This window comes from Callorhinus ursinus, unplaced genomic scaffold, assembly GCF_003265705.2.
Source record: "Callorhinus ursinus isolate GAN/ISIS: 27379988/994484 unplaced genomic scaffold, GSC_fseal_2.0 scaffold18, whole genome shotgun sequence".
Lineage (NCBI taxonomy): Eukaryota > Metazoa > Chordata > Mammalia > Carnivora > Otariidae > Callorhinus > Callorhinus ursinus.
Genome location: NW_027397080.1, coordinates 17,893,905 through 17,919,852, shown reverse-complemented (window position 1 = coordinate 17,919,852; position 25,948 = coordinate 17,893,905). Strand labels below are relative to the sequence as shown.

The 25,948-nt window shown below is 54.8% G+C and overlaps 1 protein-coding gene across 5 annotated transcripts in view; it reads left to right on the top strand.

Moving 5' to 3' along the window:
* The window catches only part of LOC112811541 (mannosyl-oligosaccharide 1,2-alpha-mannosidase IC), a 170,439-nt gene that overhangs the window by 94,228 nt on the left and 50,263 nt on the right, over positions 1–25,948 (top strand). For 4 of the 5 annotated variants that reach the window (XM_073903159.1, XM_073903158.1, XM_073903161.1 and 1 more), the window contains 3 exons: positions 11,862–11,977; positions 13,915–13,995; positions 20,111–20,205. In XM_073903159.1, coding sequence (XP_073759260.1) covers positions 11,862–11,977; positions 13,915–13,995; positions 20,111–20,205 — 292 coding nt within the window. The remainder of the gene's footprint in view (positions 1–11,861; positions 11,978–13,914; positions 13,996–20,110; positions 20,206–25,948) is intronic. The other variant, XM_073903160.1, reaches the window with a different exon arrangement.

Sequence of the window (25,948 nt, the reverse complement as noted above, 5' to 3'; positions counted from 1 at the left end):
GCACCCCCCCAGGATCCTCTCAGGCCCTCTGAGTCTAGCCGGGGTGGCACAGCAATAAAATGCAGAGTCTCTGTAGCAGACGGCCTGAGTTGAATCCTGATTCCACCCCTCATCAACCTCGGGAAATGTTCATGACCACTCGCAGCCTCAGTTTCCCCATCTGTGGAACAAGGACATGAATTGTGCCATCCTCATAGCATTGTTGGAGGCTTAAAAGAGGTGCTGTCTGTGGGTACCCAGCAGCTCAGTGTCCATCTCCACACAGGCTGCCGGCTATTGCTTTGTCTCCGCCAAGGCCCCTGTGGCCAGCTGCATGTCCAGTATTTTACACGCACCGTGTGATCGGTCACCCCCAGGATGGTTCTGCAAGGCAGAGTACAGATGGGGAAACCGAAGTAGCTAGTAAGTGTGGCTCCAAGCTCACCCCTTTCTTCTAGCCCATTCCCTGCAGCCCGGCCATCCCAGCAAGTGGCAGGACGCTGCCCTGGGGCGTAGCTCCGTACCAGGCTCTCCCGGCACTGCCTCTGCCATGTGTCTATTTCTTGGGGTGAACAGGGCCTCTTTGATTTCCTTTCTTTCCCCCTTTCCAAAAATCAACCTTCATCTTGTTATCAGAGCCACGCATCTGTGTCTCTTGGCTCTGGTCCACAGGCTATGTTTGCCACGATCAATGCATAGCTCTGTGTGGCCACGATGTATATCCAAGATGGCATTGTGACCCTGTGCCCATGGACCTGGGAGGACAGCTGGAGGCTCCCCGGATGGGGCTGAGGCGAGGCTGACATTGCCCTGTGCTTGGGGTTAATTCTTCTTGTTCCCGGACTGGTGAACGGCTGCCCCCCAGCTTGGGGGCATCACCAGTGGTCCTCAGGTGGTCTCAGAGCACGGGCCCAGGTGCCCCCTGCCACTCTCCTGCCCAGCCACAAGTGATGAGTGGGTCCTCGCCAACCAAGAGGCTTAGCTCCCTGATTTACTCCACATGGAGTCCCCGCTGGGTCCCCCTCCCAACCACTCTTCACACAGCAGCCAGAGGATTGGGTCCCTAAGCTGTCCAGGCCTCTCCCTGAGTCCCCAGGGCTGTGTGGCCCTGCCCCAGCCCCTCGCTCCCACCACTGTCCTTCCTCCCTGCATGCGACCTCTCTCTTCCTTTATCACGTGCATTACTTTGTGCCTAGAGGTTGTCTGTGTGACACCTGGTTGGTGTCATTCTCTCCCACCAGACCTGCCGCTCTTTGAGGGTGGGAGCCGGGACTGTCTGCTCCCCGTCGTGCTTCAGCACCAGACACGTCCTGAGCACTCAGAAATGTGGTTTGGGGTGAAGAAATAAATCTTGAGCGAGCGACTTAATTCCTTGAAGCCTCAATCTTCATGTGTAAAGGAGGGACAATAACAGAGTTGTCACGAGGTTTAAAAAAGCGGCGTGTGAAACCTATAGCATGGTGCCTGGCACAAAGCCAGGGCTCAGCCGGTGCTCCCTGCGGTTATTTCTGTTAACCTCTGATGAGGAAGGGGTTGGTGGTTGGCACTGAGGAGAACTCCACATTCCACAAGCAAACCTTTGTGGAGGGCCAGCCCTTGGCCAAAACCTCGGGGTGTCATGGGGTTGGTCTCTGTCCCCCAGCGCCTCACACTACACAGGAACAACCTCTGGCAAGGGGCGCTGGCTGTCAGGGAGGCTTCCTCACCTGGGAACAAGGCAGTGGGAGGACGGCATCCATTCCTTCTTTCGGCAAATCCCAGAGATGCCTTGCCTCTGCAGGGCCTGTCCCAGCTTAGATGAACCAGGCTTACGTTCAGTCCCCGAAGACACTCTCTGCCCACCATGGACTTGAGAAAAGGACACAGATGACACAGATTACCATACTGAAAGTTGAAAGAAACTCTTTTATTAAAAGAGTTCAGAGGAGGAAGACCCCAGGTCCAGGTGGGGAAATCAGGGATGTCTTCATGGAAGCAGCAGCATTTTCTCCAGGACTTAGAGTAGCCATTGGATTGGGAGATAGGTAGAGACATTTGGGATAAAAGGAGGGCATTCCACGCAGAGGTAACAGCTTGAGTAATGGGGCTGGAAGCCGAGAAAGACAGGGCCAGAGAATCAGTAGTCTAGCTGGAGTGTGGAGAACATAAAAAGACTAGTAAGAAATAAGGCTTAGAAGGGTGTTGTATCAGTCAGCCTCTTCCAAAACAACGCTGTGGAACAAATTATTCTGCAACGAGTGGCCGACAACAATGAACATTTATTTCTAACTCGTGTGGTTGCACAAAGGCTGGACTTGATTTTATTTTATCTAGTCTGTGCTCAGCTGGGTCGTCTGCTCCACCTATCTCTCACCGTCCTTGGACCAGTGGCTGTTTGAGATTCGTTCTTCTCACGGTGGAAGGCGGGAGCACGGGGGGACAAGCCCAACCAGGCAGGCTTGGTTCAAACTGCCATTCAAGTCACGTCCACCAATCCCATGGGCAAGTCTCACAGCCAAGCCCCAAATCAAGGGCACAGTTTAATTCCCCACCCACCGTGAAGCCAAAGCAAATTACATGGACATGACCAAGGTTGATGGGCCGGAGATGTTTGCTTCTCCCATGGAGGTAGAGGGAGGGTACTGAGCAATCCTCTAACTTGCAGGTAAAAGCCAGGTAGATGCCAGTGTATGGAGGGACTTAGGAGCTGCCCAGGGCTGCAGCTGGACTCTAATATCTCTTGGGGTGAGCAGCAGAAGACTCTGGCTTTTGTTTTACCCTCAATGAGGCAAGAAATGTGTTTAGAATGCCACAAAGCCTGCCCAGCGCCTTCGTGCCTTCCTGAGGGAGGGCTCATGCCTCCTGCCTGTCTGGCTTGAAAGCCATGCTATTCTTTCCTGCGGGGCTAAGGAGGCCAAGGGTCTGCAAGGGATCCTAGCTTTGCCAGCCCCATTGTGGCTTCCTCTGCTGGAGCTGAGCCTCATGATAACAGGCCCATGCACTGAACACCTAAGATGTGGTATGCTGGGTATATCAAATTCTCTTGTACTAAATGCCTGCTGAATGCTCTTTGTATACATTTGTCTGAATTGGCCACACCTTTCTAAAAAGAACTTATTATCCCATTTTTCTGAGCTCAGGTCGGTTGCCCAAGATCACACAGGTAGGAAGGGACGAAGCTCGGATTAGAACCAAGCCTCTAAGATCACATGGTCTGGAAGGTGGTGCCTGGCTACAGCTCTGCCCTGAGCTGCTGAGCCACTGTGTGACTTTGGAGATACCGCTGTAGCGTCCTGGACTCCAATTCCTCCATCTGCCTTTTCTTCTCTCAGAGATGCTCTGAGATAAAAAGCAGTTCCAAATTGGATCCCCAGGACTGTCAGAAGGAGTTTTTCTTTTTATTATTTTTCAAGATTTTATTTATTTATTTGACAGAGAGAGACACAGCGAGAGAGGGAACACAAGCAGGGGGAGTGGGAGAGGGAGAAGCAGGCTTCCCGCCGAGCAGGGAGCCCGATGCGGGGCTCGATCCCAGGACCCTGGGACCATGACCTGAGCCGAAGGCAGACGCTTAATGACTGCGCCACCCAGGCGCCCCATCAGAAGTTTTAAAATACACGTTTCCCGATCAGACAGCACCCTGAGCTCTGACTTTAAAACAAACAAATACCACATTAACGTTTTTGAAACACACCCTCTTTTCCCCAGAGGCACCCTGTCTAGCAGACTGCTTCAGCGAACCGGGCCTGGTTGTGGGGCGCACTGAGCCCCCCTCAGCCACCGGCCACAGCAAACATTCTGCAGCCGCTGTAGCAGCGAAGCATGGCACCTGTCTGGGAAGGCAGGAGGCCGTGCCATCTGCGGCAACCCATTTTGTCCCGGCCGCAGTGTTTTCCTTGGATAGCTGGCCACTGCTGCGGAGAGTGTTTTCTCCAAGGCCAAGACGCCTTGTCAAGTGTCTGGGGATCTCCAAGAAAGCGCCGTCCGTGTTTCCACGAGCCGTTCATTCCTTCAGCAGCCCTCTGTTCTCACCTTCCCTGTGCCTGGCCCCGGGGTGGATCCAGGCCACTGGGAAGAGTCAGAAGCAGCCACTGCCCCTGGGGTTCACAGGCGTGTGTGGTGTGGTGGGGGCAGTGCTGTGACCAAGGCACCTGCGGTGGAGCCGGGCGGGCCGGCCCAGGAGGGAGAAGTCAGGTCTGCTGGTGGCTCAGGAATTCTTGAGAGAAGACTCAACACTCAAGCCCAGGCCAGGACAAAGTAGCCAACTCAGAAAAGGATGGCATCCCAGGCCTAGGGACCCATGTCAGCAGTCACCCCAAGGCATTTGGGGAGCTCGTGGTGAGATCATGTGGATGGAGCCTCACCCGCACAGAGAGGCAGCAGAGCGCGGCAGAGGCTCCCAAGGCCTGGACCACAGGCACCCTGCACACAGGGCCCTGGGGACTTTGAATGTGGTCGGGGCACTGGGGCCTTAATAAAGGGCAGGAGCATCATAGGATCTGACCATCTTTTATCGATTCACCTCTAGTAAGAGCATTCTGTCGAGTGCCAGGAAGAGTTCCTAAAAAATATCTTTAGTCCTTCCAGGAAACCTTTGCCTGGAAACACACATCCTCTGGACACGACTTGATGTGATCAGGAAATAGCCATCATGGGACGATTTAAGAAAAATGTTATTACTGGAGGGAAAAAAACCCCGCCCCAGACCTGACAGAGTGCAGGGGTCCTGATCCCTGAAAGGATTTCGCGAGGCCAGATGACCTCGCCAGACAAGACGGTGTGGTTTTAAACAATGCCCTTTGGGGTGGTGGGGATATCACTTTAATCATCCTAGAAACCCACATGACAGAGCATTCCAGTTGCTACTCCTGCATAACAAATTACTCCGAAACTTAGCAGCTTAAAACAATTATTATGCTCAGAGATTCAGTGCGTCAGGAATTCAGAAAGGGCACAGTGGGGACATCTTTACCACCCTCAGCTGGAAAGGCTTGAAGGGGAACTTGACAGCTGGAGCCATCTGGAAGCTTCTTAATTCACGTGTGTGGAATTGATGCTGGCTGTTGGCGGGGAGCTCAGAAGGGGCTGCCGGTCAGAAAACATACACATGGCCTCTCCCTGTGTTCTCTCCTTATGGGCTACCCTGCGCTTCCTCACAGTATGGTGACTGCTTCTAAGCGCCAGTGTTCCAAGAGACAGGAAGTGGAAACTGCCCGGTTCTTAAGGTCTGGGTCTAGAAACTCCCTTCTGGTTTATTCTGTTGTTCCTGGTAGTCACAAAGGTCCACCTAGATTCAAGGAGAGGAACGGTGGGAGGAGTCCCTCTCCTGGGGTGGGGTACACTGTGGTGCCCTGTTTGGAAATAAGACCTGCCACACAGCCACACTGGCTTCTTTGGAAGCTGAGAAAGAAACACTTGTGTTGTTTCTTTACAGATTAAGAAAAGTCTCTGAGGATTATGTCATCAAATTAAATGCAACCGTTAAGAGTATGGCTCTGGGGATAGTGCAGTAATAGGCTATGCTTTGGGTGATTTTTTTTTTTTTTCCTTCTGAATGTTCTTCCTGCAGTTTGTGTTCCCCAGCCTGACTGCTTTCTCTTTGCTAATGTAACATCCCCTAAAAACCTCACTGTCATTAGTACGGCAGAGTCAGGAGAAGGGGTACAAGCCTCAGTCCAGCAGAGCAGGGCTCCTGCCCAGGCAGCCCCAGGGGGAGGAGGTGACAGGAGTGGAGGTCTAGTTCCTTGTAGAAACTGGCCTACACATGACAAACAGCTTCACACAGGACAATGGTGCACACACACTTAGCCCCTCTGGCTGATCTGGTCTCAGCCTGGTGGCAGGGTCTCCCCTGTCTACTGGCACCAGCCCCTGAAATAGATAGCTAGCCTGCCCTGGGTGCGGTCCCCACAGATGCCTCCTTGGTGGGCTCAGTCTGTTCAACCCAACACGTTTACCTTTAACACTTCCGGGTGCCAGACTGTAGCCAGGCGCCGAAAAATGTGAATGAGCCACAGCCCGCCCCAAACCTTCCCCACCCAGGGTCAGGGGCCATTTATTCTCGAATGCTGGAAAGTGTTCTAGGCGGTGGAGGACAGCAGTGGAAAAAACAGGGCTCTCCCCCCAGAAGCCTATGCTCCCTTAGGAGAAGCCAGTAATGGGGAGACATCCACATGTAGTATCCCTGGGACGAAGGTGCTGAGGAGAATAAAGAGATGAGGGAGAAGCGATGGGGGTGCTGTTCTGGCAGAGTGATGGGAACTGCCAAGGCCTAGCGCGGAGCAGGCTTGGAGTTCTCCATGAGCAGCAGGAGCGTAGTGCGAGAAGTGGGAGGGGAGCGGGGGACGAGGCCGAGAGGGTCACAGGGCCTCCGGGTCCAATGGGAGCCATGAGAGGATTTTGAGAAGAGTAGCACTCTAGGACTGGCGTTTTCAAACGGCCCTTCTGGCTGCCGTGTTGAGGACAGATAGGTGGAGGGGTGGGGGGTGGGGAGCGCAAGGGGAGAAGCCCAGGGGCCAGTTAGGAAGCTCTTGGAATAAATCCAAGAGAGAAGAAGGCGGCTGGACCAAGGTGGGAGCACAGAGGAGGTGAGAAGTGCGTGGAGTCTGGAAATCCTGTGAAGAGAGCCACCAGGATTCGCCGCGGGATGGGATATGAGGAAGAGAAATGCAGAGTCAAGGGCTGGGGCACAGCTTTTGGAAGGAGGGGCTTGGCGTTAACCACTGTGGTTGGGGAACGGATTTGGAGGAACGGGTTAAAGGTGAAATGCCTGTGACCTCCCAGTGGTGATAGGAGTGGAGGCTACTGGATAGAGGAAGTTGGGGTTCAAGGACAGGTCCTGGGAGTGGACATCTGGGAGCCCTCAGCATGCGGGTGGTACTGAATCACTAAGGGAATGAAGGAGGGCAGAGAAGAGAAAAGCCCCGACAACGGAGTCTGTCCATAGAGTTCTGGAGAAGAGGAGGGAGCCACAGACGGCACTGGGCAGGCCCAGTCACAGGGTTAGGAGGAAAGGCTAGAGGAAGAGTGGCATCCTGAAAGCCAAGGTCAGCTGAGAGCAAGCGCGATGCCAGGGAGAGTATGTGCGGCGTCGGAGATGCACCAGCCTGCTCCCGGCCCTTCCCCTGCCCACTTTCACTGGGAGCTGTTGCTGGAGCCTGGAGAGCGGTCTGACGCAGACCAGAGCCCTGCTCTTACTCAGGGACAGACTGACAATTCCTCTGTGGTGTGAGGAGAGGGGAGCAGCCCTTGTTCTGGAGATGGGGGTGCACAGAACAGGGGCCTGTGGTGAGGGCCTGGAGGAGCTGGTGGAGATTTCTTAGGAGAGGAGGGTCAGGGAGGCAGAACCTCATGTAGGCCGCAGGGTGGTGATCTCAGTGGGTTCCTGGGCGGGGAGACACCAGGTGGGCTCTAGATGGCCCAGGAGAAGGTGGGATGAGGGAGGCAGTTGCTAGCAGTCTGCAGAGAGTGACGGAAGTTGGGGCTATAACGAGGCCCCAGGGGATGGCGAGTGGCCCACGTGGGCTGAGGGCTCTGGCCTTTGGGGCTGCTTGGGGACAAGGTGCAGAAGAGGGGCAGAGAGGCAGTGGGGACCCTTGACCTGAAGGAGCTCACGGTTAGTTAGAAGGTGAGCCAAGCCCCACAGTGCAGGCAGGGCAGGAGTGGTAGGCACATGATTTGGGAGCTCCCTCAGCAAGAGGAGGTTATATGGGTGGAATCAGGGAAGGCTGCCAGGGGGAGGCAGACCTTTGAGAACATGGGGGCTTTGAGTATGCCCCGACGCACAGAACAGCGTTCTTGGCAGAGGGGAGTGCACATGCCAAGGTACGGAGGCAGGAGGGTGTGGCACGGCACGTGTCCAGGAAGCACAGCTCGATGGGAGATGAGATTAGCCAGGTCCTTTAGCATCAGACCCAGGAGCTTCCCCCCTCCCTCCCCTTTTGCACGGGTACTCGAAAGCCATTGCAGCTTCTGAGCTGAGGAGGGACACGATTGGATCTGGTTTCAGGAAGACAGGTCAGGTAACAGTGTGCAGGGTGAATTTGAGGGGAAGGGCAGGGGTCCAGGAGGTAAGAACACCTTTTGAGAGGCTAGCTGCACACCCAGATTAGGGGCGTTAATGGCCTCAGCAGCAGACACAGGTGGGACCCATGTGACACTTTTAAGTAGGGCCAAAGGTTTTGCAAGCTGCAGTCAGGCCACACTGACCTGGGAGGGGCCAGAGATGGAAGAGATGCAGAGATGCAAGAGCACTCCCAAGGCCTGGGTGACCCCAGAAGACTGTGGAGGGGCTGCCCAGGGCCAGTTGGGGGCAAGGAAGGCCACGCAGTTGGGTTAAGCTCACAGGTACCCAGCGCTGCACCAGCTCCTTTCCGTCCATCGCCCCATTTAGGCCTCCCTGCGGCCTTATGAAGTAGGTCCCACTGTCATGCCCATTTTGAAGACGAGGATCATGAGACTCAGAAAGGTACAGTGACTTACCTTGGCACACAGCTAGTATGTGATGGAATCAGAATTTGAACCCACGTCTCCTTGAAAGGGCCAATGTTTCAAGATAAGCTACAGGGCCTCAGGAATGAGAACAGTGAACTGATTGATCAAGCACTTAATTCTGTGCCAGGCGCAAACAGGTGTCTTTGTCAGAAAGGCCAGGCACACATGTGATGCATTTATCCCAGCTCAGAAACCTGCAGTGGCTCCCCAGTACTTAACCCAGTGGTCTTCCCTCACTTAACAGAAGAGAACTTTGACACTGGGAGTAGATGTGTTGCTGGCCCAAGCTGGGGTTTGAACTGAGGGCTGTGTTCTTTTAACTCACCTCACGGCCTCCTGCCTGGCAGGCAGGGGCAGGGGCGGTCCTTTGTGAACAGCAAGGGTTCAGAGCTGGAGGTGGGAGAGTGAGCCAACCTGGAGCCTGCCTCAGGGCCAAGCCCAGTGGAACTTCCAAGCCGGGCTGCCTGACTTTTAGTCCCCCTTTGGCTCTGTGCATAGAAATCCTGGGCCTGTTCACTGAATAGGTGTGTGTGTTTCCCCCCATCTCCCCCCCCGCGGAGCCGCCCCAGGCCAGCTGCAGGTACAGATAGAGTTGAATTCGGGATTGGACCTCCTCTCTTGCCCAGCCTAGCCGCTGGGTAACCTCTGGCCTAGAATGAAAGGCTTTCCAATAAGTGCCTAACTGGCCCGCAGCCTGGCTGCACAATAGGTGTGGGCCGGGGTGAGAGATATCCAAGGGAAGATGCAGGAACCTGAGAGCAGGGTGGAGCCTTTGCCAATAAATCCCTCAGTGAGCTGCCTTCTCAGCTGGTGCCTCTGGAGCACTTGGGCAGGAGAACCGGTCACCAGGAGCCCTGGCTGCCTTCCTGGCCCAGCCTAGGCCCTTGGGCCTCCGGGCTCAGGCTCAGCCCAGGGAAGGAGGGCCCGTGGGGTGAAAACACCAGGCAGCCCAGGGCAGGATTCGGAAATCAGATACTCTGGGCCCCATCTCCCTTGGCCTTGAGCTTCTCTTCAAGTCTTCACGGGTCACAGCGGCCTCCTGCCCCCGTTGGGGGGTGGGGCACGGTTAGCAATCAGATCCGACTGTTTTCACAGGGAAACAAGAGAACTTGGGTTCTTCTCCTCCTTTGGTCAATCCTAGGCATGTCCCACCCCTTCTCTGGGGCTCCTCCATGAAATTTAGGGGCAAGGTAGTGGGATTTTAAAAATCCCTTCAGGGGCGCCTGGGTGGCTCAGATGGTTAAGCGTCTGCCTTCGGCTCAGGTCATGATCCCAGGGTCCTGGGATCGAGTCCCGCATCGGGCTCCCTGCTCCTTGGGAGCCTGCTTCTCCCTCTGCTTCTCTCTCTCCCCGTCTCTCACGAATAAATAAGTAAAATCTTTAAAAAAAAAAAAAAAAAAAAGAATGATTTTTAAAAAATAAATAAATAAATAAAATAAAATAAAGATAAAAATCCCTTCAGGCCCTTAAAAAATCAGGCGTGAGGCCCTGTGGCATAAGCTTCGGAGCCAAGAGGATGGACACCCGGCGGGCGCTTCTCAGCAACTGTGGCGTCTGAGGTAAATCGGTGCTTTCATGCCTCACTACCTCTACCTCACGGTAAAGCGTCCCCGCGAGCTGTGTTTGGCCTTTGGCACCCTCAGGGGAAGCAGCCAGCACAAACCAGGAAAGATCAACTTTGTTTGGCTTTGGGTGTTTTCCTACCAATCCTTCAGCATAGGAGGGGTTGACATTCTGGAAATTCACTTCCACCCCAATACTGAAACCAACCTGGGATGCCTGACTCTGAATCGGGAAGCCCCTGCTTCTGGAAGTGGATTCTGAGACCTCCAGCCTGATCCTTCTCCCAGTTTCTCCTGATCTCCCTCCCATCCTTTTCTAGGCCATGCCCTTTATCAGACCTTGCCCGGCCTAGAGAGGTGGTGGTTTGAGTTTCAGGAGTCTCTGCCTGCAAAGTCAACACAAGCGAGCAGTTAGGGAAGCACTAATTAGGGAGGTTAGATGCTAACTCTGAATTCAGGTGTGCCGGCAAAGCCCGTGCTCATGCTTCAGACTCTAGAGAGGCTCAGCCTGCTGGGGGAAGTGGAGCCTGTGGTTCTCACTGCTTTTTGAGCCTCTGCAAGGACACTGAAGGAACCATCAGTCCTCTTAAGCTAAATGAAGGAAATTGCTCCTACTTGTGGTTTTAAGGAGTTGCTGGGAGGGAGCTACCTCTTCCAGGAAGCCCTCCTGATGGCCCCAGGCACATCTCTTTCTCCCTCCTTTCTTCCTTCACAGTACTCTGCACTCAGGCTCTGGTTGTGCCACATGCGAAGGCCTTCCTCATCACTCTCCTGTCCAGTCCGTGGTATGAAAAGCTGTGATATTTTACACCATTATCTCAGCCTTTACTGCCAAGAGTCTAAGGCCCGGCGGCAGGGGCCTGGTCTCATAGCTCGTGCTACAGTGTACTCACTGTCCTAGAGCGACCACAAAATCTTTGCTTTGTGCATTTGTGTGGTTTCTTTGCCCAAACTTTTTTTTTTTCAAATGGAAATACATTTCTGGTTATAAAAAATAATCCATGAGCAGAAGAAATCAAAAAGTACCTGTAATCCCAGCACTTGGAGATAACCATTGATCACATCCTGCCAGACTTAGTTCTGCAAAAGCTCATCCACATTTGGCATACAACAAAGAAATTATACTGTGCTTCTTTCCTTTTTTTTGCAACCTACGTTTTTTAACTTAACAGATCCCATGGGTATTTCTCCAGTAAACACAGGTCTGCGTCACCTGCAGGGAGGGCTGCATCATGTCCTATTTTATATAACTAATCCCCTATTGTTGGATTTGGAGATTTTTTCCCAACTTTTCTCCACTGTATATGGTACTTCCCAACTTTTCTCCATTGTATATGGTACATGTATATGTAAATACCCTCCTGGATAAATATTTGTGAACATCTTTTTTTTTTTTTTTTTTGGTCTTAGAATAAAATGAAGAATGAAATTGAAAAGTCAGAGGACTGGCATGTTTGTTAAGATAGAGTAAACCCAATACCGATTCGCCCTCTCCCCCGTGTCACAGAAAAGTGGTGGGTGCCTGGCTGGTACTGATGGTTGACTTTCGGGTGGATATGCATGGACCCTGAAGGTCTGGGAAGCAGTTCGGCCTGTGAACTCGGTTTCCCAGCCCGCTGCCCACTGCCCAGGAAGCAGCCTAGGGTGGGCGGGAGAAGGGATGCTTGCTCCTGGACTCCCCCCTTTCGAAGACTGGTGGAGTCTCCCTGGATCGTGCTTGGGCCAGCCTTGGCCTTGGAGCTTGCCCAGGCACTTAGAAGGGGAATGGGTGCTTATGCGGCTGAGGATGGAAAGGATGGAAAGGATGGGAACAAGCCTGGGTCATGCCTTCAATCTCTCTGCCTACAGGAGGTCTCAGTGGGGCAACCATCATTGACTCCCTTGACACTCTCTACCTCATGGAGCTGCAGGAGGAGTTCCAGGAGGCCAAGGCCTGGGTTGAAGAGAACTTCCACCTGAACGTGGTGAGTCAGAGACCCTTGGGGTGTTAGAGCCAAAAGGGGCCTGGAAGGTCAGTGGCCAGCTCCACCCTATCACTTCAGAGACCCAGAGACCCTGGGCCCAAGCTGCCCAGCAGAGCAGTGCTGGAAATGGGGCTCCAGGCACTCTCTACTTTGTCCTCTCCTAAGACCAGCCTCAAGGTGGGGGATCCCTCCAGCCCTGGCCAGCCCATGAGTATTTACCAGCCTGTTCTCCTCTGGTAGGGAAGACAGCCGACGACCCCTCCTTCCCCTCCCTGCTGTGCCAGGCACCCAGGAAGTCCCTCCTAGGGCTGAATCTGTAGAGCAGAACAGCGGCAACCGAAGGGGCTTATCTGCTCAGAGCTGCTCTAACCTGGAGCCCCCACCCCACCCTCTGCTGCCCTCCGGAGATTAGGTGAGAGAATTGGGAGCCATCTGGATGGCCGAGACAATGACAATGCCTAATTCACAGGCTTGTTGTGAGGTGAACTCCCGCGGAGGGTTATAACAAGCATCATAACACGATCAAGCCCGATCTGCATGTAGGGTGGTAGCCTCCTCCTCCTCATCATTACCACTATTTTGAGGCATGTTATGCCTTCTGGTAGTCTGTGTGAGGAAGCTTAGAATCCTTCCATTTCCTACCGTACTGAATGGGAGAAAGGCCGAGGTGGGAGAAGGAAGGGGTATCTTCACAGGCCCACCTTGCCTCTGTGCATATGGTGGAGAGAGAATGGGCATTAGGCAGCTACCTAGGGTGCCAGGTGCTGGCAGGCCCGGGGAGCCTGGGGACATTCAAGCAAGCTGGGGCAGGTTAGGGAGGGTCCTCGGAAGAAAGCAAGATAGGGTCACACCCCCTCTCTGAGCCTTGGCTTTCTCATCTGGAAAATGGGAATGGTGACCTCGCTGAGCACAGGAAGGCTAAAAGAGGGAACGGCTTTGCGGTTTTCTGTTTCACGAGGCTCGCCCACACGAAGGGATGGTCACTGCGTGTTGTCAGCAGTAAAAGACTGTGATGTGGGGAGCGCTGGGCACAGGGGAGGTCAGAGCGGGCACCTTTAGGAAGCCACACGGGGCGCCGGGCGGGTGTCTCGCCTGTACCCCGCAGCACCTCAGAGCCACCCTGCTCCCGATGAAGAGCCTCGGGCAGAGAAAAGCTAAATCTCTTGCCCGACGTCCCAAAGCCAAGTAAGAGACTGAGGTGGGATTATAACCTAGAGCTGGTCCTTGGCATGATGCCCCAACACCCCGGATTTGCAGTGCAGACCCAAGAAAGAAAGCACTGATTAAGGCAAGTGTGGACATGCCCTGCAGGCCGCAGACCTGAGGCTGAGAATTGCTGCTTACCTGCAAGTGTCTGCCTGGCACCCTTGCCTCTCAGCCTCGGCTTTGTCCCCTTTGCCCCAGAACCTCCTCAGAGAACCTTCCCCTCACCCTGTCTCACCTCCCTCCTGCTAAGCTGGAAAGTTCCCACAGGAAGGGGAGGTGGCTGGACTAGAGAATTTGCCTCCCCTCAGGCGAAGCTTCAGCCCTAGCTCCCCCACCAAGTTCTTGAGCTGCCTGGAGAGCAGCCAGGCATAACTTTGCTCCTACGGCCTCGGGCAAGGGCTGGGGAAGGAAGCCAAACCCAGCGTTTGTTTGTAATGCTGTCAACGTGCTGTAGTGGCCTGCCAAGCAGGTGCTGATCCCTCTCAACTTTTGCTCTGAAAACCACTGCCCAGCATAGCCCGGCCTGCCAGGCAAGGCCCCGGAGCTCAGCATAAGGGTGGCCAGGCCAATGGGCTTGGGGGCGGGGGGGGGGGGGGAGGGGGGAGGCTGGGGCCGGAGTGACTTGTCTCAAGGGCCTGGCTGTCCCTGGGAGCCCTGCAGGCGGCTCACAAGTGTTATCCCCCACCCCGGGTTCCCCCTCCCCCACACCCCTCTTTCATGCGGCCCTGCAGAGTGGAGAAGCATCCTTGTTTGAGGTGAACATCCGGTACATCGGAGGACTTCTCTCAGCCTTCTACCTGACGGGAGAAGAGGTAAGTTGGCCCTTTGAGGCCCCTGGCCCCTTCAGGTGTGAGAAGACTTCGGAGAACATCCAATCCCACTCCCTCGTTTCACCAGTGAGGAAACAGGGATGCAAGGGGATTTGCCCGGGGCTACCCACATCCACCCAACCTCCACGGAGCCACCTGCTGACTCTCCTTGCCCTCTGTCTGACGCTTCCTTTCTGCTGCCCAGGTGAGCCCCACGGGCTCCCACGTTTATAGTAAATTCTCTCAGGAGCACGACTAGTCTCTTCACACCATCCACGCAGCTCCCCACACAGCACCCAGCAGGCTCTGGGCTCAGCTCGGGCTTGTCGAGCTGCTGGACTGGTTTTTGCAGGTGTTGGTTTTCAGGAGAGATGAGGCCAAGACCACTGTTTCACCATTTCCACCGCTAGGGGCCCTTGGCCTTGTCCTGCTCCACAGCCACCCCCGTCTGTTCCCCTCCTGGGCCAGCCACCAGCCAGCCACTGCTCCAGGTCTCCAGCGGCCACAGGAGATGGGACAGCCGCTGCTGGTCACATGCCCTAAGTGCAAGGCCTCAGCCCCAGGCTTCGGCTTCCAGCAGAAGGGCTGTGAGAAGGGTGGGGAGAAGGCGGAGCCCTGGGCACAGAGTCGGAAAACCTGGGTCTTATCTAACCCACAGCACACCTGCCTGTGACCTGGAGCAAGTCCTCTCGCACTCCGGGGCCTCGCTTCCTTCCCCACGGTGGGGATCGGCTCCCAGAGCTCTTGTGAAATGGGACATGAGGGCCAAGCTTTGACCCCGAGCTGACCAGCTCCAAAGCCTATACTCTCCGCGCTGCAGGAGAATTTTGAAAACCACAGAGCTCTGTAGAAATGGGAGGCTCTTCATCCCCTCGTCAGCTCCCATGAAAGTGCAGCCCAAGTATCTGGGCATGAGGTTGGCCAAGTGCCCAGGACATGGGTCATCCATCGTTGTGCTCTGCCTTAGCCAGAGGGCCGCACTGCTCAGCGCAACCGCTGCTCTAGGGCTGGATGCCTTGGCTTTGGCCTTTCCCTTCCCTGCACTTCTCCCTGCTCTGTCCACCCTGAGGCAAATATCATCCCTACCCCCTGCCACCCGGGGACGCAGAAAATTCCCTGCTAAGCCCCAGTGCTGTTGTCTGAGGAGGTCATTTCTGCAACCAGGGGTTCGAAGCAACAGGTGCATGCGCTCCCGCCCCAGCCGCTTCGGGCCTCTCCCTCAAGCCTCATCTCCTCAGCAGAGATTACCACTTGTACCAATTCGTCCCCAAATAATTGTAGCTGGGAGCCCTTGGCTTTGAGCCACACAAAGCCTGAATTTTATTTGAAAGGCCAAGGACAGGAAAGCGCATGGAGCGGAGAAAGGCACCCTGTTCTTCCAGGTACTTGCCCAGCCTGTCTGCTGCTCATGGCTCTGGGAGGTGGCCACAGAACGTGGGGACAGGAGAGGGAGCCATGCAGCTCCGGGCTCACAGGGGTCAATTTGGGGGCCAGTGATTGAGGGAGGAGCTGATGCCCCTCAGTCCTGATGCTCGACCTCTTAGGGTGTCTGTGATTCTGAGAACTTATTTGAGGCCTTGGCTCCCTAGTGATACAGTCTGGCTGCGTCTGAGGACCCAGAGGACGGGAGGTCCCCCAGGGGGGTCGTTGGCTTCATGCAGGATAGAAATGGAACATGAGCCAAGAGGAAGTGAGAGCAGAGTTTATTGAAGACAGAGTGCGGGCACAGACAGAGCATCTAGGAGACTCGGGAAGGAAAAGGAGAATGAGTCTCTTTGCTTGGGATCTGGGGTTTTTATTGAAAATTGTGGTCTGATGTCCTTGTCCTCTCGGGCATCCAGGAACTGGTCAGAACAAGGACAGGGGTCCAGGTGCCTCCATACGTCACTTACTGCTTGGAGCCAGGGGGTCTTGGCATCAAGATATCTAGTGTCAGTGTCTAGGATATACACAGGGCCGTCTTGCCTGGTCATTCTTGCCTGGGCAGTCCTTAGATGGTACCTATCGTGCTGGAAGACTCCAAAGAAATCATTAACTCCTTGATCCTCACAAGGAGGGCTACATGATTTATACTGAGGCAGGTGTAAGGCAGGGTGCTAGCAAGGATAGAGGCAGGAAAGGGAGCATAAAAAGCAGTCCTTCATAGGCTCACTTCAGTTCCCCTATGTCACTAGAAGGATCATCAGTCTGAGTCTCTAGGATGCAGACTGGACAGTGGGGTGTGGACAGGAGTGCCTGTGATTTAGAACTAGTTCACAAAGCCCAGGGAGCCCCACATGGCTCAGAATCCCTGAGCAGGCCGACTCCTGAGGTTGTGGGCACATAGCCACACCCTGCTGATCCCCCTCTGTCCCCAGCACCTCCACATGGCAGGGACCGTGCCCCATGTGCCCTGTCTCATCGGCCCCCAAACACCCCATGAGGTGGGGGTCTTCGCCTACTTGCAGATGCGGGAACTGAGACTTAGAAGGAACTTGCTCAGGTCGAGGTCCCTGAGGGCTGTGGTGGGTCGGCTCCTGACCCCGTGGCCTTTCTGCCACAGGCCGGGGTTACAGCCCCCATGCAGCTTGGCCCGGCATCACCGCTTGTCACCAGAGCTCGGCCGCACTGGACTGGGGCCTCCCTTCTCTCTGTGCTCCGTCTCGCACAGAGTGGGTGCCCGTGGCTGGGTCTTCCCATTCTTCACATTTCCCACGAGTATTTGTGGAATGGTGGCAGAGACCCCAGCCCCCTCCCGGCCTGAGGCCTTTCTTTGCTGCAGGGGGAACCTAAGGGAGGCAAATCCCCTGCTGGGTAGGCCAGCCCTACAAGACGCCCCTGAGAATGGCCAGCGTGATGACAGCCACGCCAGGTGACATTTGCACAGCTCTGTACGGTTCTTGCAGCACATTCACTTATATACATCCTCTTACTTGAGTTCTAAAAGAACCCCGTGAAGCATCCAGGGCACTTGAGCAGTTCCACTGTGCAGACGAGGGTCAGAGACAGTACGCGGCTCACCTGAGGTCACACAGCTGCCAAGTGGGAACATCTGAACCTGGGCTCTGCCTCCCAGCCTGGAGACCTTTCCACTCTACAGAATAGGATTCTTGCTGGTTTCTCTCACCTCTCTTCCGGAACCGCTGGGCCCCTGACTGTGGCTTACCATGGCTGCCTGCCTTGCTCTGTGTTGGAAAAGCAGCTGATAGCACTTACAGGCTCCACAACCTTGGGCAGATTGCTTCATCCTCAAAGTGCTCAACACCCTCCCCACCAGGCTGTTGCAGGGATTGAAGGTCGTGTAGATAAGACACCCGGCACAGTGATACATTGTGATTTCTAATAAGTAATATATATTTGGTCTTCATCCCATTTCTGGCAGAGCTCCTAAAACCCTTGGAATTTCCTAAGCACTGAGAGCAATAAATGTGTCTTTTGTTTTTGTAAATTGGGTGACTCTTGGACCCCACCTGAGGATAGAGGCTGGTTGCCAGGAGAACCAACCACAAGGTGAGAGGGTTATTATATTCAGTCCCACCACCCTGACTTCCAGGGATGGGAGAGGGGCTGGAGGTTGAATCAGGAGCCAATTAGCAGTGGTTTAATTAGTTGTGCCCATGTAATGAATCCTCCATAAGGAACTGGGCCATGGAGCTTCCGGGGTGGCTGAGCACCGGGAGATTTGGGGAAAGCACCACTCCTGGAGAAGGCATGGAAGCTCTGTGCCCTCTCCCCATACTTCGCCTTAAGCATCTCTTCCATCTGGCTGGTTCCTGAGCTACATCCTTTTTATAATAAACCAGTTAAGTAAAATGTTTCCTGAGTTCTGTGAATCACTCTAGAAAATTAATCAAACCCACAGAGGGGTTCGTGAGAACCTCTGATTTAGAGACCGTGGGTCAGAAGCACAGGTAACAGGCTGGACTTGGGACTGGTGTCTGAAGTGGGGGGGCGGTGGGGGGAGCAGTCTCATAAGGACTGAATCCTGAAACTGGAATCTGATGCTGTCTCCAGGAAGATAGTGTCAGAACTGGGTTGAATTATAGGGCACCCAGCTGGTGTCTGGTGAATTGCTTGGTGGTATAGGGAAACACCCCCCCACACACATAGTGGAATTGGGTTCAGAATCTGTTCCACACCTACTCACGTCCAAGAGAATAAGTAGGACTCATGTTTTTCTGTTCCCAGTGGTACCCCTCTGGTCCACACACACTCACTCAGCATCCTTCCTGGTGTGGTTGAGACCCTGCAGTGCCCACCAGCCATAGGGCTTTCCAAAAGTGGAGACGTGGAAATTCCTAAGAGCATTTAAGAAGATTGAGCTCGGAGTCCTCAGGGCAGAGGGCAGCCAGCCAGCTGCCTGGAGCCTCACCACTGGGGTCAGACGTTGAGTTCAGTTCCTCTGCGCCTCACTGCTCAGCCTCTCGGGGGGCAAGTGACACTATCAGGAGCCTCAGATGAGATCCCTTTGTTGTTGCTAAACCAGTGGCTTCTGGGCCAAGGCTTTGGGATCTGGGTTCTAGACACACTCCCGCAGGGACTCCGATGTGGGTGGCCCCCATGCCCACTTCTGGGACCCACTGTCTGGCGCTGGACACTGTCCTCTCCTCTCGCCCGTCCCTGCCAGGCCCCAGGTGCGGTTCTTCCCTTCCCCCCTCTCCCCTCCCGAGCAAAAGCCACAGCTGCCCTCGGAGGCCTTGCTGCCACATCACAGCTAGTCCGGCTAACTCCCCACCACTGCAGGCCCTCCGCAGCTGCCTCAGCTGTTCAGTGGCCCATACTGGGGCCAGGGTACTCAAGAGGACTTGGTTTTGCAGCACACGGGAGGTCGGCAAACCGGATCAGCCTCGAGCTCGGAAGCAAAAGGAAACGTGTGTTGTTCCACTCAGAACGGTTGCTAAGTGACTTACGTCTCGCGTTTTAAAAAATAAATAATACTGTGGGCTTGCTTTTATTATAAGCCAGATGAAGAAAACAAAATTCCTCTGTGAGCCCACCCCGCAACTCTAGGAGAGCATTGTTAATATTTTGGTGTATTTCCTTCTCATCTGTTCCTCACGCATCCGTGTGCATATAATTACTAAAGTTGAATTACACTATTTCAAAATACACTTTTAATAAACTACAAACCCTTTTTTTGCTATTAAGTAATTGTCTACATCATTCCAGTGGCTGCTTGGTATTCCGTTGCATGGATAAGTCCTAATTTAACCACTTCTGTATTGTTTGATGTTTAGAATACCTTCGTTTTTCCACTCTTATAAACAATGCTGGAATAGCCCTAAAGTTCAGTCTTCACAACATCCTTGATTACTTACTTCCTTAGAATAGATTCCTAAGAGGGAAACCAAGGCATCAGAAGGTCACAGGTGCTTCTGAATTAGGAGAACGGTGTGAGGGGGTCAGAGCCTCCAGCAGGGCCCTGAGGCCGGAGGGCCTCCTTACGGCTCCTTGGCCATCATGTCAGGGGCTTAACTGTTCACCTTCTCTGCTCACTCCCGTCTGTAGAATGGGAATGGTGGGAAGATCCAGAATGTCCGGCCCTTCCCCTGGTTTTGCACACGGGGTGGCGTTGCTTTGCTGAGAAGCTCACAGCAGCCGAGCTGCGAGGCAAGGACTAGAACCCGGGGCGGGGCAGGGCTCCCAGTCCAGTGCTCCTCACACTCTGTCAGATGTGCTCCCACACGCCCCACCCGTGGCGTCCCGGCCCCGCCGTGCGGGCAGGCACTGGCCGTTGGTGACCGCCGCCCTGGCAGCTTCATCCCCTCGGCGGCCACCCGAGGCACAGCTGGAATCACCGAGCCCTCGTCACAGTCCTGACGCTGTCCTGCGGGCTTTACAACAATGACCTAATCGTCCTTCCTCCCGACAGCCTCTGAGGAAGGCCGTTTTGGCCTCGTTTTATGATTGAAGAGGGAAATTGAGGCTCAGAGGAGGTGCCTCAACTAAGGCATGTTGCCAGAAATGCAGAGTCAGGTTCACATCCAGGCCCATCTGACTCCGGAGCCGGACGCAGCGCCCCCTCCCACTCCACGCCCGCAGCTCCTGGGTCCATCCGCCGCCGGCAGGAGCGGGGCTTGGGGCAGGGCTGGCACCCACCCAGCCCCATTCATGATGCCCCATGCTTCTTCCTTCACAGGTGTTCCGAATAAAGGCCATCAAGCTGGGAGAGAAGCTTCTGCCGGCCTTCAACACTCCCACGGGAATCCCAAAAGGTGTTGTGAACTTCAAAAGGTAGGACATCTTCTGGTTGCCCTCTTGTGGCTTTGGCTGCGTCTGTGAAGAAATTGAAGCATGGAGTGGACAGGACCCGCCTTGGGAATCCCAGCCAGTCAGTGGCACAGTGGAGACTAGCCTTAGCCGAGGGCTCTCCAGGGCTGATCTTCCCTAGGTGGGGAGGGAGCAGCTGGTCTGTAATCGTTCCCTAATACTGCCTTGACTCACAGCCCTACTGGTGTGCCCAGCTAGGGTCAGGCGCCAGTAGGCACATCACACCCACCTGCCATGAGGTACCCCAAACTGCTAGGGGGTCTCGAGACCCTGAGCGGAGGGACCCCTGGGCTGGGCCTCAGGAACCCATTGTCAGAACCCAGAGGGGCTTCTGGGGGCATCAAGCCCACGGAGGCTTGGACTCCAAGGAATAAGGGCCTAGTCAGGTCACATAAGCCAGTAACTGACCATTCCTGGACACAAACCCGGGACTTCCAACTCCATTTTTAATAATACTTGTTGGAATTTCCCCCTCTTGAAAAATAATAAGTTCTCATTGCAGAAAATGTGGATTATACCAAAAATGTTAGGTAAGACCAGAAAACTCCCATGTGGTCCCACTAATCAAAAAAACCACCGGTAATGCTTCTTTCTACTGGCTTGGTTTTAAAACATTGATTTTTATTGGCTGCTTCCATAATTTTCCTTCCTGATCTTTTGCTTAATTCAGTGTGTGAACTAGAGACTTTCTGGGTAGTCACTAAGTCACAGAATGTCAACATGGAAGGCACCCTGGGTGGTGCAAAGGGAGAAAGGTAGAGCCGGGGCTGCCGCTGGGTCCAGCTCCAACGCCTGGGGGTGGGGTGTGCCTACCTGCCCCCTCGAAGCTGCCCTTCCCTCTCGTGGGGATAGGAGTGTGTTTATATCCACTCGTTTTCCAGATGTGACGACTGAGACCCAGAGAGGCGAAGGGATGGGCTCAGAGTCAAGAGAACTAATGGCCAGCCAGCTGGATGCTGGATGAATCTTCATGAGCACGAGTCTGGCTCCTGCCGGCCCCCAGTGCCCCATCGCCTCGCCTCGCCTCACGCTGTGCTTGCACCGGTCGACTTACTCTCTCAGCTCCCCTGGCCCGCAGAGGCCAGCTCGCCTGCCACCTGTGCCTTTAGGGCCAGCAGCGTTTTAGCCTCTCCTGGCCTCCGGGCACTTTGTCTCCCTCCTTATGGCCCCGTCACATGCCTCTTCATGTTCGCCGCTGGCCTGGGAGCTTCTTGAGGGCAGGATCTGTGTCCGATTCTTTGCTCATCCCTTCCACAAATATCCGTGCTGGGGACTGTGTGCGGGATGAGAGATGAACCGTGGCGCTGTGCCGACCGTTTCTGAGCAATTCCATGTGCCCGGCATTGTGCTGAGGCTTTCTGTACATGGCCTCACCAAGGATTCCTCACAGCCACCCTTTATTCAAACAGAGTCTCGGAGAGGTGAAGTAACTTGCCCAAAGTCTTCCAGCTACTAGGTAATTGGGGATACGATTTCAGCCCGTCTGGTCAGAGATGGAAAGCTCTGCTCTTGAGGCCTGCCTGGCCCTCCCTCAGGCGGGAGCCCTGCTGTCCCTGTGCTGCAGGAGCAGCCCCCCGGGAGACGTTGTAGAAGGCACCAGGGGCTCCCTGGGGCCGTTCTTGAGGCTCTCCCACAACCCCGAGTCTGGGAGGAAGGCTGTAATATTTCCATCTCACCACACTTCCCCGTTCCATGTCCTGAGGCGATGTCTTACCTCAGGAGCTGCCTGGGAGGGAGGCAGGGGCTGTGGGCTCTGGTCGAGTGCCTCCGTGCCTCGGCTCCCTCTCTGTCCTGGGGAGGGCCCACTCTTCGGGTCAGCCTGCCCGGGGCCTCGCAGAGGAGAGGGGACTCGCCTGCTCGGCCCCTTCGCTTACTGTCTCTGGTCCAGGAGCATTCCTGGGGTGTGACTTCACATAAACCTCACCAGAGGCCACAAAGGGGCCCCCAGGGCCAATCGAATCCCGTTCTCGGTGCCAGGGTTGACTTCTCGGAGCCAGACGTTTGGATCACTGCTCAGATTCCTTTCCCACAAACACTGATCCTGGAGAAACACAGCCCCGCTATCATGGAGCCGAGACACAAACACAGTATCTTTGTGGCTCTCTTGTCCCAGGGCTAGCCCCTTGGGCCTCACTGCCTGGAGGCTGGGATAGGACCTTAGCTCCGTCATCCTTCCCCCGTCTGTGCATGGCACTGCCCTGGCTGTCTGCCTTACCCCTGTCCCTCAGAGCCCGGACAGGATGCGACACAGATCCTGACATTTCTGATTAAGAAAACGCATTTGTTTTTAGGCCATTTGCATGCTGCCGGTGCTGTAGACATATGTATATGCATATTTCCTGGCAACACCTCCCTTTCATTTTGTGGGTAAGAGTCTGTTGCTAAAAAAATGCCTCCCTGTTCCAGCCGGGGGAATGTCAGGATGTTTACGGCCCATGGGGTGCTGAGTTTGCTCTTTGGAGAGGGCCTGCTGGTGGGGGCTGGGCCGCACACTGCCGCCCCCAGCCTGGGCAGGGCTTGCTCTGGGCAGCTCCAGGAGGAAGGGCCAGACCGGATCCCCGTGGGAGGGGTAGATAACTAAGCCCTGCCCAAAGTGAGCCTGACTGCTCTTCCTGTTTGGGAGGCAGAGGCGTGGAACCCTGTGACCCGTGACCCCCAAGGACCACTGAGTCCGAGAGAGTGGCAGTGGCCAGTCCAAGGACTAAGCTCTCACACACGCGGACACACTTGGCTGCCACCCACCCAAATCATGCAGGCTGAGATACACAAGTTCACCTGTGTCACACGCCCTGCATCCACACACACACAAACATGCATTTACATAGACACGCTCCCCCCGCACAGATATGTGCATCTTAGTAATTGCTGATGTTTATCGAGCATTCACTATGCGCCACACACAATGTGAACACATGATCTGGGTTCTCTCTCTTCAACCTCACGATGACCACAAGACCCCATTTCACCCGTGAAGACACTGAGCGGAGAGAGGTGAGGTAACTTACCCAAGGTCACACAGCAGTAGAGTGAAGTTAGAGTTAGCAACCAGGTCTGTCTGGCTCTAAAGTTCACAGTTATACCATACACACGCGTGCACATACAGACACACAGATACACATGGGGGCTTCTGCCGCGCTGGGGAGGGGCACTGGGGAGCAGACAGGGAGGGAGGCAGAGGGCAGAGCTTCGTTAGCTCATTGCCTTGCAGGGCTGATGAAAAGCCCTCCTGGTCTCTGGATGCCGCCCAGAACAGGTGCATTCGGGGCACAGAATACCTAGGGTTTTGGATTTGGATTCAGCTCTACCAGTTCTGTCCCTTGCTGTGTGACCTTGAAGAAGTGTCTCCCCCTCTCGGAGTCTGAGCATCCTCACCTGTGAAATAAGAATTGTGGTATCTACCTCCGAAGCTGGATGTGAAGATAAAATAAGACACTACAGCTGTCTAGCACCCTTCAGGAACTCAATAGCTCAAATAATAATTTTAATATGCTATAAACACATGATTTATATGTGTATAATTACATAACGTGAAAAATGACAGTAATTACATGCCTAATTTATACATCACAATAGCTCTATGAGGTGTGGGTTCGGCCATTTAACAGACGAGGAAACTGAGGGTGAGAGAGATCAGCCGACCTGCCCGGCCGGGCGCTGCAGGAGCCGGCACTTGAAGACAAACAGGAGAGGGAAGGCGCCCGCCCACTGCCCACCTCTGCCCAGCCCTGGTCTGCCTGTCTGCCAGGCTGGCTCCACTGCAGGGTGCCCACTCCGGAGCGAGGGGAGAGGAAGGGGAGGCTCATGTCGGGGAAAACAAGAACAAAAGACAGCTGGGTGACCGGTGGCTATTTTGACCTTGAATTTCTCTGTGAGGGCAGGAAGCATCCATTACTCAGGAACCCCTCGGTGGGTACCCGCATGTCCCACTGAGATAGCTGGAGAGAGAAGTCTCACTTGGCCTGAGGGGAAGAGGGACAGAGAGGGGACACCTTCCCCTTCCCTCTGGGTGGATGCGGGGCCATCTGGGTGGGAGACCGTTAGGGGATGCACAGAGCCCAGGCTGAATCTGGCCTCTGCCGCCTACCAGCTCCGACCTCCCGATAGCTTACTTTCCCTCCCTGAGCCTCAGTTTCCTCTTCCTCTTCGTATATGGGGATGGATGATGTGTTACCTTGTACTCTTTAAATGAAGTCAAGAAGCAAACAGCTTGACCCAGTGCCTGGTATCTGTAGTGGCTCAATACACAGAAGCTGTTTTATTTATCATCCATGAGCCAAGTCTCCCCTCTCTTTGCAGCCCATCCCTCTCTACCTGCCCCCAAGTCAGGGAAATACCCAAAGAGGTGGACACAGGAAGAAGGGGCCAGTGGTCATCTCTGTTTATTGAGACCACCTGCTCCGTCAGATCCTAAAACTTGAGTCCTCCACCTGTTTCTGGAAGTTGAGACTGATGAGTTTGATTTCAGAAACTATATTCAGGGATAATGGAGTTTGGAGAGGAGAGGGGCAGCCTCAGGAGAGCCCCAGCCCACCCCAGGAAAAGGGTGACCCTCAGATGGCACACTGTGACCTCCCAGACCCACCTTCTCCCACACCTGCCTCCCTATGTCCTGTCCTGGGGAGACAGACAGACAGAGGCCAGTTCCTAGAGAGGCAGAGCTATCCCAGCAAGGAAGTGGAAGGGCTTCCCAGAGGCCAGGGCAGAGCCAGCCCCTCAGCCTACTCCTTGGAGCCTCTACAGATAGGGGCACGCACTCCACCCTGCTCTGTCCCGACCCTGGCCCCCTGGTTGTCCTAAATGTCCCACAGGAAAGATCATCATGGTACATATGAGGAAACTGAGGTACGGGGAGAGGAATCAGAAAGGACACCCCCCTTCTGCACTTTTCTTTTCCCTCTTCACCCCACAAAAGCCTGAGGAACAGAGACCAGAACCAATGACCCTTGCCCAGTTTGATGATGCAGGAACTCAGGTGCATAAGGTGGGGATGGTTTGCCCAAGGCCTGTCAGCTAACAAACTTGATCCTGGCCCCCTGGCTACAGAGATTTAAGTGAAAACACCTGGAAAGGCAGCGTCCTTGCTTATTACATAATTTAAGGAGAGGCAGGCCACACAGTGGTTCGGACCAGCTCTGGTGTCAGGCCAGCCTTGAGTCCCAGCTGCTCCACGCGCTGTGTGATGGCGAGTGGGTGACATCACCAGGCCTTGTTTTCCTCATCCGTGAGAGGGGCAGGTGGGAGGATTGCCCGAGACCCCACCTCTGCGCTCTTCCTCCTTGGAAGCACCCCGGACCTGGAAGCGTGACTGAGACAGCCTTCTCCAGCTAGGATCTGTCTGAGGTGTTCGTGAGACACACGTGATTAACAGCTGAGGAGACCTTTACTCCGAGAGCCCCTGTTCGTTTCATTCCTAACCTCGGGCCTCCCAGGGAGCCTGCAGCTCGGGGCACGTAGTCGTACCAGGGTCACCTGCTCGTCAGGCGTGGAGTCCACAAAATTCCAGGAGGGGCCACTGTGTGTCCTTGGGCAGCCCTGACAGTGTGAGGAGAGGGAAAGAGCCAGGTAGGGTCCCCGCTTTTCATCTGCCCCGTTCCGAGCCCAGCCACAGCGGTGTACCCCGCGCACACGGCGCCACAGACTGTGAGGCAGCCGGATTGCCTTCAGCCAGAGGACAGAAAGCATTCCGCAGTGTCCTTGTGGTCCCTGA